Source organism: Eurytemora carolleeae, unplaced genomic scaffold, assembly GCF_000591075.1.
Source record: "Eurytemora carolleeae unplaced genomic scaffold, Eaff_2.0 scaffold1571, whole genome shotgun sequence".
Classification (NCBI taxonomy): domain Eukaryota; kingdom Metazoa; phylum Arthropoda; class Copepoda; order Calanoida; family Temoridae; genus Eurytemora; species Eurytemora carolleeae.
In genome coordinates this window covers 1-15,275 of record NW_019397466.1, presented here as the reverse complement: position 1 = coordinate 15,275, position 15,275 = coordinate 1, and the positions used below count along the sequence as shown (strand labels likewise).

The following is a 15,275-nucleotide window of genomic DNA, read 5'->3' as shown; positions in this document are numbered from 1 at the left end:
TTGAATCCTGAGTCGTACTGATCTGTGATCATGTGGTATCTAAGGATTTAGTTTAGCTTAAGTAACCACTTGGTTTCCCTTTATTTTAACTTTCATCTTCAAAGAAAACGAGTTTTTATCAATTGTCTATTTTTTCCTAAAAATTCAAACATGAACCATAATCAAAGTTTTAACATTATTAAAAATAAAACCCTCTTAAAAATTGAAAATGAAAAATGTTCATATGTAAAATGTTCAATTATATTTAGTGTTAGAAATATCACCTTCTTATAAGTTGTGTATCAATTACCTCATCATCACTTTCACATTTTGCTGGGCTAAGCAAGTAACACAAGTGAGGAATTTCCCCAGATTCTCCAACAGTGGTGACTTTATTTGAAGAATTTCCGAGAAATTTATCGAAAATCATTTCCTGTAACTCTAATTCCTCGGAAATTCTCGAGAAATTCACCAGAATTGGTCCCCAAGATGAGAGATTTTTGTGGGATCACAGTTTTGAGAAATTCCTAAGAAATTCTTCCGAATTTTTCCCCACAAAGTTCCTCAGAATTTCTCCGGAAATTCCTGAGAAATTCTTAAAGGACTTGGTCACCATTTTATAACGGATTTTTTGGGGAATTTATTAAGCGAATTATTTTCGATAAATTCCTGGGAATTTTAATGGAATTTCACCCCAAGGAAATCCTGAGAATTTCTCCTGAAAAAGTGTGTACCACTCCCTCCTTTTTTTGTGCCCTAATGAGCCTTTCCCCACCTCCCCCCTGCACAACCTAGTCAATTGAAATCTGACACTCTGAAAAGTGAACGCGAGAAGTTCGACTCATAGAAAATGTGATCCTTATTGGTTGAATCCTAAGCCGTACTGATCTGTGATTGGTCCTTCAAGCATGTCGTTTTCAATTATTTAGTTTGGTTTGTAACCACTTGGTGTCTCTCAATTTTAACTTTCATCTTCAAATAAAACCATTTTTCATCAATTGTCCATTTTTACCTCAAAATTCAAAGATGCACCATAATCAAAGTTTTAATATTATTAAAAATATAACCCTCTTTAAAATAAAAAATAAAAAATGTTGATATATTAAATGTTCAAGTATATTATAAACAAGATCGATGCACAAAGTGGTTATCCCTTTTTTCTATTCATGCCGGGTATTGTCTTTCACAATGACACGTCATGATTGTTGTGTTATATTAGTTGCACGTTGTATGCCATCTACAACACACCTTATATTGTAACGTAAACAGTAATCTATATAGACAAAAAGTCCCCCCCCCCTCTTCTTTGGTTTTTAAACTATGCTTGTCCCCCCCCATTCTTCCTCACACAAATGCTAACAGATGTTTTTCAATGATTAGTCCAGTCTAAACTAACAAATTTATATATAGATGGGTTAAGAACAGTGTTACCCATGCAAAGGAGACTTCAGCGAAGATTGATGGAATCTGTTAAGTCCGTATTTATGCATTCAGAGTTTCTTGTAGACCAAAATTGGCTTATTTCAGTGCTTATTAATTTAGTAAACCATCAAATTACTCAATAGAATGCAAAAAAAAATTAAACTTCAAATTAAATTAAACTAACTAGTTCTATCTAGTTCAATATAATTTAATTAAACTAACTAGTTCTATCTAGTTCAATATAATCTAATTAAATTAAACTAACTAGTTCTATCTAGTTCAATATAATTTAAGTATTTAGTCTAATTCTAGAAAATGTGGCGCCTTTAAATTGCCTCTTATTGCACCCAGAAAGCTAGGGATGAATCAAATCTTTAAACTCTTAATTCCGAGTTTAATTTTCTATACTTCAAAACTTCAAAACTTCAGAACTTCAAAGCTTCAAAACTTCAAAACTTTAAAACTTTAAAACTTAAAAACTCCAAAACTTTAAAACTTTAAAACTTAAAAACTCCAAAACTTTAAAACTTAAAAACTCCAAAACTTTAAAACTTTAAAACTTAAAAACTCCAAAACTTTAAAACTTCTAAACTTCAGAACTTCAAAACTTTTGAAAGGTTCCTCAAAGTTTTGAGAAGTTTCACAACTTTTAAAACTCGTTTTTTCTTAACATTTTCTTTTGTTACACTATATAAAATTTTAACCACCCTGGGAGAAGATAATTGCATTAACTAACTCAAAAACATATTTAAAAAATTGTTCATAAGGGTTGTCTTTCAATTTGTTCATGTAAATATCTTAACAATATTTTAAATAGTGTAAGGAAAGCAAATGTTTAGAAAAAAGCTACTTTAATTAAGTTTATAAAATTCCTCAAATATTTGTGGAGACCCTTCTGAGTCCAAAAACTTTAAAAGTCTTAAAAAACGAACAAAATTAAACTAAAAGCAGTTAAACATTAAAAGATCTAGCTTTTTATTTTTTCCATAAAAAAAGTCTGCAATTACAAATATCAAAGGATGCAGCTTTATATCTCCAAAAGATCCTAGGACTATTCAACGTCATTTTAATTTGCAAAATATTGCATTGAAAAAATGCCATCTTGAAGCATCTCTCCTTACCATCCTTCAAAGATGATCAAACATGATCGAAATGAGATGAAATCTTACTTGGTTTATTCACAAAAAAATGGTTTAAATGTTTACAGAACACGTCAAACAATAACGTAAAACACACTTTCTAAACAATTATAAAATTATTTAATTGTGTTTCGTTACAAACCTATAAACACAAGTAAATGACATGAGTATTAGAACATATGTCTACAACACTGCTAAAAACTGGATTTGTATCCCAGCAGGGATTAAACTAAATGATACTCTTTCCCTTTTAGCTATAAGGGACTCTGCAAACATTTAGTCTTCAACAAACCGATGTCGAACATATGAATTTCAGAACTATTTACCCGACATCACATCAAAGTAAATTTCACATAAAATTCAAATCTTAGTGTTTTCAATTATAACTTCTGTTAAAAAGAACAAAAATGTTTCAAATTATTAATATATAACCAGATAAATGATAAGACCTACGAGGTCACAAAGAGGTGTCATTAATTTTGAAAAAAAGTGACATTTTTACAATTGGCGCATTTAGTCGGTTAAAATGTTTCCTGGTTAGTGATAAATCAAACTAGTTTTAGAGGGTTCTTTCTTTACAAGTAATATGCATAATAATGCATATTAAGACATTACAAATTTAAGAATTTTGGAAATTTTAAAATATAAAATATTTTTAATCAAAATCTTTCTTTAATCTTAAATTTTTTTTTTTATTAAAAGAGTTTTTGCTTTTAGTTTGTCAGTTTGATAAATAATTTAATTGAAATACAGTGTTAATATGAACTTTCTAGCTAGAATCCAGATGTCAAGATAATGATACTAAATTTCCTCTTTTTATTCCTAATCTTAAGTAATAATATAAGTAATATTACAAGGACAAAATATGTAAATAATAATATGATTACATATTATCTGCGTGAACTAACAGTATTTTCTTACAGTAGCTCAAAGTAATATTCAAACAGAGCTGAAATTTTAGAATGGATAAACTTTAATCCTGACTTCTTGATCCGAATATCCACTGTGGAAACTTTTCATTTTAGTCCTTAATCTCTTTCTAATCCTCTTTTTCTCTCTCCTTGGATATCCGTTAATTGTTTTCTCCAATGAGAATATTTCTGTTCTCTCATTGGTCGCCCGCTTTTCTCTGATTGGCTGCTCCAGTTTCTCACATGAGTAAATATTAATTTGAATTTTATCGTTTTTCATACACTTTTATGATAATCTTGCAAGATTATGTTAATCTGGAGATCAAGAAAAAGAGTGGATTAAGCCTTAATCCCGATATCCACCATTCAAAAGTTCCCAGCTCAGTACAAATAATTACAGCATTTATTGTCTCCTAAAGTGGCTCTAGGAGAGACAGGGCCAGGTTCTATTTACATTATACTGTTACAAGATTAGATTGTTTAGGTAAAAGTTTAAATTTTTAACACAATCATTTTTGGTTTATTACAAACATTTGTTTATGGGATTGTTTTAGATAAAAACAAACAATTTTTTAAAATTGTTTTGATATTTTAAAAACAAAATTGACTAAAAATGAAACACCTTTATTATTTGAAATAATTAAACAAAACAAAACAAAGAAAAAATCATGTTTAACTTCATTTTGCATTAGTCATGAATGCAAATTTTGGTCTAAACAATATTTTCCTACTCTCAAAACATAATTATATCATAGTCATCATAATCAGAACTATCAAGGGGGTAATACATATAAAAAGATAATATAAAAAGAAAAATACTTTAACAAATTAAAATTTAATGCTAATAGTACCCTACCTGGGCCTGTTGCAGGAATTTGACATCACATTAATTTAATACAAGTACTATATTTAGAAATATGGAAACATTAAAATTTAGGATGAAATGTCTATTGTACATGATCCTATTTCTGCCTGTGGTCTATTTACAATCCCAAGGTTAATAAAATTTAATTTTATCATAAATAACCTAACATTTACATTAATACAATTGCAATATTTACAAGATAATTATAATGAACTGAACACTTATTAACTGGTTTATTAAGATGAATGTGGAAAAGTATCACTCTCTTGTGAATTCCCTACAAGCCGTATCAGTGGAGGAGAAGAGACATGTTCAGAGATGCAACCATGGCATGCTCTTATTAAGTTTCAAGGTGAGTACTTCATTGTGAACATCTCTTATTTCTTTTCAATCTTTTATTTAGCTAATATAACTTTAACCATGAAAATGCTGGGGGGGGGGGGGGGTAAAGACCAAATTTCTAATTTTTTAGGAAAACATATGAAATGTGGAGGTGTACTCATCACTGATCGCCATGTGCTCTCAGGAAGAAATAAAAAAGGACTAAAATCAAAAGAAGGGGGGAGGGGGAGGAGGGTACAATTTGACTGACTTAAATTTTACATGTAGCTTTCAATTGCACTCTTTAAAAATGCAGACTTAATTCTACTGTAACCTAATGTTAAACTTAGGAGCAGGTTGAAAAATTTAAAATTAACTTAATAGAAGATGCAAGATCTTTCTCTTTGCAGTGCTAGTTTCCATGAAACAACTTCAGTCCTGAAATCGGTTTCAAATCTGTTTAGAAGTTCAAAGATAAACGCTAAAATACCTTTTCATATTTTTTATTTATAATACTACAATCAAAAAGAAATCACTTATGACTTTAAGAAGGATACTAATGTCTGTTATGCCTCTAAATATTTTATCTCCTACAGCTGCCCACTGCTACTGGTCCAACAGTGTTAACTGCCATGTTAAATTTCACAGTTTTACACTTGAGGGAAAAGAATCAAATTGTAATTTTAAACAATGATTATTACGATATTTTGACCTCTTTTCTTGTTAACTCTATAAACTAAGCTAACAACATAGTGTTGAACAGTATAGCTATGCCTAATGTTTAATCGTTAAAACAGCATTAAAAAACGTGATATCCTTTATTGATCATGTATTGCATTTTGCAATGGCTTGTTTTACTTTTTCTAATTGGGGTGAGGGTAGGGTTTCCCTTCGCAAGACTTTTACGGAAGAAAACGCAAATTTTTGCTTTCCTTGCACTACATTTTTGCGAAAAAAAACAGCACTTTAATTCCAGGATGTTGACTCAAACATTTGACAATTTTCAAATTTGTAGGTTTTCAATTTATTAACTAAAAGTTCTGTCAAAAAGTTTCTAGGGCATAAATTTAACTTAAAACATTCTTATTTCATGACATTTTTTATTGTTTCTTCTCTTCAACTCTTTATCATAAACATGACAGTGTATGCAGGGTTACCCACAAAAGATGAAACAATGATGACGACCTGGAGCTCTTAACCTTAAACAGGCGGGGGCACTCTTTCACGGTGCAATATTTAGACATGCTTGTATTGAAATAAACAAACAACTGAACTTGAATGTACTGCAGTATACAATCCTGTGTTTACAATCCACATTAAGTGTCTATATCTAATTATCAATACTAATATTCAAATATCTATATTAAACCACTCCTTATAAATACGATCGCTCTATATACAAGTGTACAGTGTTAGATACGTATACATATCGTGATGTACACAACCGACCTGTCTATTAATTAATTGACAGGTCGGTTGTACACCTGAGCTAAGCTTCACCTCTTCGTTTTATTACTCTATGAGTAAAAGGATGAATAAAAATTGCATTTTTTTTCATATAACTTTAATGCTCAAAAGGAAATGAATGTTTGGCTAAAAGTCTTTTTTGCAACCTGATGCATGATGGCACACTGCAAAACAAGATGTGTACAATTTCACAAAAAAATTGAGTAGTATTGTTGTATTCCGGATTGTTTGATATATGAGTGAACAGTCCCTTGAATCCAACAGGAAGCCAGATGGATCAGTACATCCCGGACCGCTGCAGCGTAGACACAAGTCACACTGCACATAGCCGTCCAGGGACCTGTGCTACATACAGTGCACAGACAGCTTACAGAGAGAACCTTTCTGAACGAGAGATAAGANGCTCATGGCTGCCGGAAGAGAAAAAAGCTAATATGTGGCACGGAAGAGGAAATAGTGGTGGCTCATGGCCGCCTGCCTTCCCCCGCTCGTACAAATAGATGTACTTAGGATTAAACCCACTGTACTCTATGATACCAACTCAGTCATAAGGAAACATTTTTCGACAAATTTCACTGTACAGTATAAACCTAGCCAGGCGAAATTAGGAGAGTTATGCCTGCCCCCTGGTTAAAATACAGGGAAACAGAAGTTTGAAAGATGTCTTGATTCTTTGATAAAGCAATGCAGAGCAGATGTAGGATGCACCAACTCGGGCTGTATCAGGTTCAAGATATAAAAGCATTTTTCCCGGCTAAAGGAAAAACAAGTTGTATTAAGTTATAATTATTTACAAATACTCAATAAGGTAGTAGAATGTTTCTATACCAAGACCAAATTTGCCTTCAAAACATACAAAGCGCAGCAAGGGATATATTTGTAAAAAGTCGGGAAAGCTATATTCGTTTATCATTTCCCATTCACATGTTCATCTATACCCTCAAAAGTTTGTGGAAAGTTGATGAACTGCTTACCTTTTTCTACCATTTATTTTCCAGGTTTGGAGAGCATGATATTCTGGTTTACTTGGGTGTGACAGATTCTGCTGAATTAGGTCAATTTATTATTACTTGATGAGTTCTTATTTCTAACTGAACGATCTGATTTAGATGAGAAAATTTAGAATTTCCCAAATACAAACACCTTCTTAACTTTTCCTTCAAAGACCTTCCCTGACACTAATTTTTTCCCCTTCCTCTAATCTTAATTGCACAAATGAACAACAAGGAAATGAAAAAATTTGTCCTCAAGCATATTTAAGTTTTAATCTTTTCTTTTACTTTTGTGGCCTACTATGAATGGTGTATTTATGAAATTTTGAAAAAAAAAATTATGTAATTACAACTGATCCTTTATTGACAGAATTGCAAGTACAATTCACATGAGTGGGGGAAGGCAGGCAGCCATGAGCTACCACTATTTACCCTTCCGGGCCACATATTAGCTTTTTTCTCTTCCGGCAGCCATGAGCCACAACTATTTCCCCTTCCAATCCATCACATTTTACTCTTCCAGGCAGAACTACTTTTTTAAATAGTATATTAAGGGTCTTTAAAGTGTGATTGTCAAAAATCAAGCCTCGTCACGCAATAAATATATATTAAAATCTTTATATTTCAGGGTTTATATGAAATAAGGATGATTCATTTAAATGTAAACTGCAAAACTTTTTTTTGCAAATGTAAATTCTCATTTTTCTGAAAAATGGCTTATTTTTGAGAGCAATATCAATATTTAAAATGACGTACCATAAAATAGACTTTAGTTTTGAAGGGTACCCTAGTGTGAAAATATGCAATGTACTAAGATCAAATTGAAAAAACAGTTTTTTATCAAATCTGTAACACCTAAGCAATGACAGTAAATATTGTGATTTTTAGAATATTTTCATATTCTTCAGACTACCCTGAACAATTTGTCTCTGCTCCCACAATACGAAAAATGACTTGGGTTACCTGCTTAAAGATTGTAAACAATTTAATTTTCAACAGACAATATATTAATCTTATGTAGAATTGAAAAAAATGCTTTGAATTGTGTTTTTTGCGTGATGTGGCTGGATTTTTGAAAATCTTTATTTAAAGGCTCTTAATATACCAAAAAAGTAGTTATGCCCAAAAGAGTCAAATGTGGTGGTATGGCAGGGGAAATAGTGGTGGCTCATGACAGGTTTTTAGGTTTATTAAATTTGTGACATGGAGAGTTGATAGTGGTTTTAATTATGTCTTTTTAAAATTTTTTACACAAATTTATTCTTAACTTCTTTAGGAACCATTACAAGTTTTTGGGTTCCCTGCAAACATTTAGTCTTAGACAAACTGATGTTGAACATATGAAGTTATAAATTATTTACGAACAATTTTTGCTATTGGCAATTAAAACGTTTCCTGGGTTTATTACAATTGGGACACAAAAAGTTGAAACTGGTTCAAACTTTGTATTTTTAACAGGAATATTCTTTAAAAAATATATATTTTTAGGATATGGAGAAGTAAAAACTCTAGAGAAGCTTGATCTGCACCCAGGTATGAATTATGATCAAATATTGGAATAAAATTAATTAAACAAAAATTTTTTCACCATTCTGATCCAGGCTGGGTAAAAGAAACACAACAAAATGGCATTTTGCAAGGTAATACATGTTAACTATTTCAAGGTTAGCTTGGTATGGCTGTAAATAAGATTTTAGGTACATTCCCAAATGCATTTTTGCAAGTGGCAACTTCCCAAGGGCATTTTTCCAAATGTGCAATGTTACAAGCAGCAACTTCCCAAGTACAGGGTGCCCCACGAAACATGACAGTAGCAAGATGACTTAAATGTTGTCTTTGATTTTTTATATGATTTGCTACATTTATTTGCCTATCTAATTTCGAAAATAAAATTCTAGAGACAATAATCACAAAATACTCCTAGTCCTGGGATTTCCAAAATGTGGTCTGCCTTTTTAGTGCTTTGAATGTTACCCAAGATATATAGAAATTCATTCAGATGTCGACCATTTTTGTTTAATTTAACAAAGTTGAAATCTGAACGAAATTCTTAATATATTCGGTAATATTTACAGAACAAAAAAGGCAGACCACATTTTGGAAATCCCAGAACGAGGAGAATTTTGTGGTTGTTGTTTTAAAAATCATACATGTTGAAGTAGGTTGACAACTTAATGTCAAAAATAAATTCCAAGATCAAAGACGACTTTAAAGTTATCTTGCTACTGTCATGTTTTGTGGGACACCCTGTATGTCCTAGCTGAGCACTCAGCCCCTAGCCAGTTCTATCAACAGCGGTTGGCCCCATTACCCATCCTAGCTGCAGCACTCGGCCCAAATTGCAGCCTGGGGCCCCTCAGAAGGCATAACCTAACCTTTGGAAAGTTGCCACTTAAAAAATTATCACTTAGGAAGTTGCCCTCCCCCCCCCAGAAAAAGGATTTTCTGGGGGGTGAGACAGAAAATTGTAGTGTTATTTGATAACACACTTTTTTACTTCTTCCTTCCCTTTACACATCCCCACAGGAACATTATAACTTAACTGAGTGCTGCCTTTTAATTTTAACACAAGTTCTTCAATATTAGTGTTGATACTAAATGAAAATAAAATTACACTACTGAAAAACTTTAATAACTTGACAAGAATTCTTTAGTTATAATTTTTATAAACTTAGAAAATTCAATAAAGAGCAACAGTTCTTTTGATTTAAAAATTGAAGTTGTTTAGTTCAGTACAGAAATAATGAGAAAAAGATGATTTTTCTTTAATAGTCAACTTAAAATATGGGCTCCAAAATAAGTGGAATATGAAGTTGAAAGTGGAACCAAAAAGTTGTCAAACTGTTTTGGACTTTTTTTAAACATTTCAACATTTATTTTTGAGTTTGAATTTTAAGTGGATAGATGATGTCGATGTACAAATAACTGAGAATTTATTGTCACCGGATTAGTAGATGTGGGTCTGTAGAAGGATCAAGGAAATGATGTCCTTGATCACTAAGGTGGATAGTCCTAAGCTCAAAAGATTCCAAAAGAAATTCTGCGGCAGTATGAACTTCGGATTGTATATTGCATTTTAACAAAATATTCTGCCATTTGTAAATTTCTTGTTTTCTTCTTCTTCTTTATGCATCATCCATCATGTTTGACTGATTTTAAAAATTCAAGAAACATTAATTTTTTTTGAGACATCCAGCTGTATGTTGCCTGGCAACCAGTTTTCACGAGCAGAATAAAAAGGCACCAGCTTTCTTTTTAATTTCCTGAACTCTGCCTTGAAGACTGGACGGTGAATAGTCAAGCTATTTATTTACACCCCTGTATGGTGTACCCTAGTTTTGATCAAAACAAGAGTTTTTTGTCACTGTTTCGACATGCCTGCATTGTATGCTGTTTCTAAAGCTAGATTTATATAAGTTTTTTTATGAATTTTTGCAAAAAAATTCATTATCAATGTAAAATTGACTCTTTGATTTTACAATAATTTAGGAAATGATTTAGCTGTGCTAACCTTACGCTCAAGAGTAGATACTGCCTGCACTCACATTATGCCTATTTGTCTTCCACTCCAGCCTTCAGGATCAGACATCGTAAACATTTATTTTCTTAACCCATTATAGGCGAAAACTTTGATGTTGAGTACCCTGCATCTAATATAAGTTTATATTATGGGTCATTTCTCAAAGACATAAGGTCTCGCGAGTTTAAATATTTTCAGTAACAGCCCCACTATACTCGTCTCTTGTATCTAATCATAATACAATGATAGGTTGAATATTTTATTGGAATAAGTAAAACAGGGTAAATATTTTATTGTTTCATCTTATTGTTGTATTCGGGACTATTCCAAAATTAGGAAGCAGTCCCTTTGATGCAACTTAGGGATCTCTTAGGGGACTCCCCCCTCTAAATCCCATGTTTGATGTCCAAATATGACAAATGATACATCATCGGAAAGCTCTTGTGCTCTATTTTAAGAATCTGCAAAAAAAAAAATTTCAAATTTGGAAAAATTGAATTTTTAGCGCAAAATCCAGTTAAATAATAAAAATGTTTGCAAAAAAATTTGTCCAAAAAATGAAAAATTATATATTTTCAAAAGCCCTTGACCATGCCATTTCAAATATGCAAAAATGTCTGCAAAATTTAAAATAACCTGATTTTAAATCAAGAAAAACTAAAAATTTGCAAATTTCCTTGGACAGGTTGTTTGCAATTCGTTTCTTTATGTCAAAGGCTTTTCAAAAAGCAAAATTTTATTAAAATCTGACAAGTGAAAGTGGGTCAAAACAAAGATTTAGTTTGTTACAGGAAAAAGCAGTCATTCAGGCAGTTAGTATTAAAGCCCGGCTTTGGGTATGTAGGAGAAGTCAGAAAATTTCAACAGCCTCAGTCCAATACTTTTTGAGTTATGTAAAAAAATTGACCCCCTCCCAACAGGAATAGGGTTAAAAACCAGGATACGCTGGAGGGGAGGGGATCAATTTGACACCCCCCTCCAAATCATGCTTGATGTCCAAAAATGACAAATAATACATCATTGGAAAGCTCTTGTGCTCTGCTTTTGGAATCTGCCAACAAATTTTCAAATTTGCAAAAATTGTAATTTTTTTGCAAAATCCAGTTATATTGTAAAAATGTTGGCAAAAATAAAATGTCCAAAAAATGATAAATACAGTTTAACCCTTGACCACATACCTTTTGAAATATGCATAAACCTTTTTAAATTTTAAATAAGATGATGTGTAATTAAGAAAAACTAAAAAAGTGCAAATTTTTTTTGATGGGTTGTATGCAAATAATATGCAAACATATCTTTTCAAAATCCGCTTCCTAATGTCAGAGGCTTTTCAAAAAGATCAAAATTATCAAAATCTGACAACCGAAAGTGTGTCAAAACAAAAATTTAGATTGTTACAGGAAAAAGTGGTCATTCAGGCAGTGTGACAGGGGACTCAGGCAGTTAGTATAAAAAGCCCGGTCTTAAACCTACAGCTGGAAAAGTCAAAATTTTTTAACAGCCTCAGATCAATACTTTTTGAGTTATGTAAAAAAACTATGGGGGGGGGGGGGGGTTAAATTTGCCCCCCCCCCCCGCCGGAATAGGTTTTAAAAAACAATGATTTTGCATAGTCACTCCTTTCTTTTAACCTGCCACACTTGTTTGTATCTTCAACTCTTCACAAAAGTGTATGAAACAGTGTTTAATAAATTAGTGATTGGTAAGATGGCATATGTTGTGGGCTTTGGATTACAAAGGTAAATATTGCTTTAAAAATACACTATCTTATACTAAATGTGTGCCTGTTGCAAATAATCTAAAAAAGTAGAAAGTTCATCTCATCTCAAATTTCTCTATTTCTAGAATTTTATTTTAGTTGATAATTTTGCCTCTCTATGTTGCTTTTCTAATGATAAAATGATCCCATCGGTGACATGGAAACGCCTCAACACGGAAACGACTCAACACGGAAACGGATCAAAAATACTCGGAAATCCCTCTAAATTCAAATTTTGGAGTTTCCTATTTTTTTTGATCAATTTCCCAGAATTGTATATCCATTTCCCCTTTATTTTATTCAAATATTTTCGAGGGATTTCCCAATATTTTTTAGGGGATTCCCAATATTTTTGGTCCGTTTCCTCATTTTTTTACTTTTTTCAAAAACTTTTAAATTGATATGTTTCCTCATATTTTTGATCGGTTTCCTCAAATTTTAGATCTGTTTCCTCATATTATTGATCCGTTTCCGCTTTTTTCAAACACTTTAAAAATCACATTTTGTTCATCGGTTTCCTCAAATTTTTGATCCGTTTAAAAATCTCATTTTGTTGATCGGTTTCCTCAATTTTTAGGTCCGTTTTCGCTTTTTAAAAAACTTTACAAATCTCAATTTGTTGATCGGTTTTCTCAATGTGATTTTTAAAGTTTTTTTAAAAAGCGGAAACGGATCAAAAATATGAGGAAACAGGCATAAAAATATGAGGAAATTGATCAAAAAAAAAGGAAACCATTCAACTCTAAATATTGGGAAACGGATACAAAATATTCGGAAATCCCTCAACAATTCTGAACTTTTGAGGGATTTCCTTGAATTTCTAAAAAAATCGGAAATGCCTCAAAAATAATTTGTGATCCATTTCCGTGTTGAGTCGTTTCCATGTTGAGGCGTTTCCATGTCACCGATCACATCAGAATCTTATACAAGTGCTTTTAAATCATTTATTTTAAAGTAAGAGATGGATGACTCTCCAACATGGGATTTTCAAGTTTCTTTAAAATGAGTAGTTGTACTGACGAATATATAAGACCAAATAAACGAACTGTAAATATATTGAATTCTAAAAGTACAACATGAGCTTTTTAATTACTATGAATATATTTGGTTTGGAATCAAGAGCTTCCGGACTGGAATTCGATGTTCATAGACCTCCACATAGTCATCAAAGACAACTATACAAACACCTGAAGTAGGGGAACTGGGAAAGCAATTGTTAATAACTATATTTCTTCTTCTAGCGGTAACACTCTTTCAACAACAAGACTGAAGAAAGCAGAAGTTCAAATCATGAAGTGTGAGAACAGGGCAGGAACCCAAAAATGGCCCATCAGGAAAAATCAGTGGATGTACAGGCTAAAAATCTAAATTTAAGAGTCTAATCCTTTTCAATATTAAACTTTGGTAAGAAAACAGTAGATATCCTGGAGACAATTCTGGCACTAAAATATTTGCTCTAGTTCCATTTGCTCTATTTAACATTTGCTCTTAAGCCTATAGTGCAAATGAAAAAAGAGCAGGTGGATATAAAGCAAATGATGGATAGCGCAAAATACACAAAGAGTAAATGATAGAATAGAGCAATTGAAACTATAGAGCAAGTGGCCATAGAGCAAATGGAAAAAGACCAAAGCCCAACAAATCTGCTTGAAATACAAGTATGAGGATTTATATGTCTATAACTTTGTTTTGTAAGTTAAACAAACACTGATTTGTTTTAGAGGTAATCAACTGTGCGCATTAGGTAAACAAACATATTTCTGTAAGTGATTGCTAATGGGACCATTTCTCCAGTCAAGCAATTAGTGTTTTGAGCCTTGGATTAAAAAATTCAGGAAAATACAACTAAGGTCTAAGCTGTCATTAGGCCTTTTTTCCAGCTCTCCTTCCACCCTTATTTACCCCACCTCTCTCAACCATAGGGTACTGTATGATTAATTAGGGTTTCCGATATAACAGCAGGTTTTTGTTTTCAGCACAACCATTTTAGCAGGCTCTAAATAAATCAAATTTATTTAAGGTGAAGAAACTGACCAGGTAACTGTTGGTGATGCCTGTAGAGGAGACAGGGAACAAACTACATTTATCTTAAAGCTCATTAAAAATTAATCTGAGGCCTAATTCAAAGAATTTGAGCCATGGTTTAATTTTAAGCAATGGCTCAAATATGGTTGATTCCACTTTAAATTTTATTCAATTTTCCAAGATTCATACCCCCGCTCAATTGAAACAGGTTTCTGGCAGATTTAAGCCATTGCTCAAATTCATAAAATTCAGACACAGAACATTAATTGTTACTTGTAGGTTTTTCTTCAACATGCTTTGTGTTTTTTATACCCATTGCTTTGCACCATAAGCATTTTCAGGTCTCGGCATTTTTCCAGACAACAAGGATACATATAATAATAGAATCAATATTTTAATTGATACTTCAACTAGAACTTGCTGAAAAGTGTGATTAATTAATTGGTTTTTTTAAAAGGTCTCTGCAAATTTTACTAATTTTCTATTTCCTGGATTTGGTTAATTTATCTTTGAAGTTTATAAACTGTATAGCCAAAAAGGCTAGAAACCCGAAAATGTCTTTTTTTTAATAAGAGACGACAAAAAATGTTGTTCAGTGGGGGAGGTCTATTTTATGTTGATGCAAGCAACAAGAGGAACAGCTAAATTTCATTAAGACTAATAATTGAATGATATATACTTTGGAGAAAAAAACTCAGCGGGAGCGGTTGAACCAGCGGTTGAGATCTAGCCTAGACTCTACGCAGTTCAGAATAAGAAATGCGCCTTTTTTTCTCAAATTTAAAATTTGTTCAATCAATAAATTCGTGCTTTTTTCATTCACATTTTTATTCACTTTTTAAAACTTTTTAGTAGTTAAACACACTTTTTTGCTT

At 32.0% G+C, this 15,275-nt stretch overlaps 1 protein-coding gene across 1 annotated transcript; it reads left to right on the top strand.

Moving 5' to 3' along the window:
• The first annotated feature begins 2,827 nt into the window (after positions 1-2,827).
• Positions 2,828-15,121, top strand: LOC111714449 (melanization protease 1). The gene is made up of 15 exons (XM_023489554.1): positions 2,828-2,882; positions 4,389-4,447; positions 4,558-4,668; positions 4,789-4,842; positions 5,234-5,298; positions 6,787-6,830; positions 7,103-7,158; positions 8,585-8,629; positions 8,698-8,736; positions 10,586-10,675; positions 12,313-12,355; positions 13,617-13,709; positions 14,097-14,119; positions 14,396-14,444; positions 14,997-15,121. The coding sequence occupies exons 2-15, from the start codon at positions 4,390-4,392 to the stop codon at positions 15,043-15,045; spliced, it is 819 nt and encodes a 272-aa protein (XP_023345322.1). The 5' UTR covers positions 2,828-2,882; position 4,389; the 3' UTR covers positions 15,046-15,121.
• The last annotated feature ends 154 nt before the right edge of the window (positions 15,122-15,275 follow it).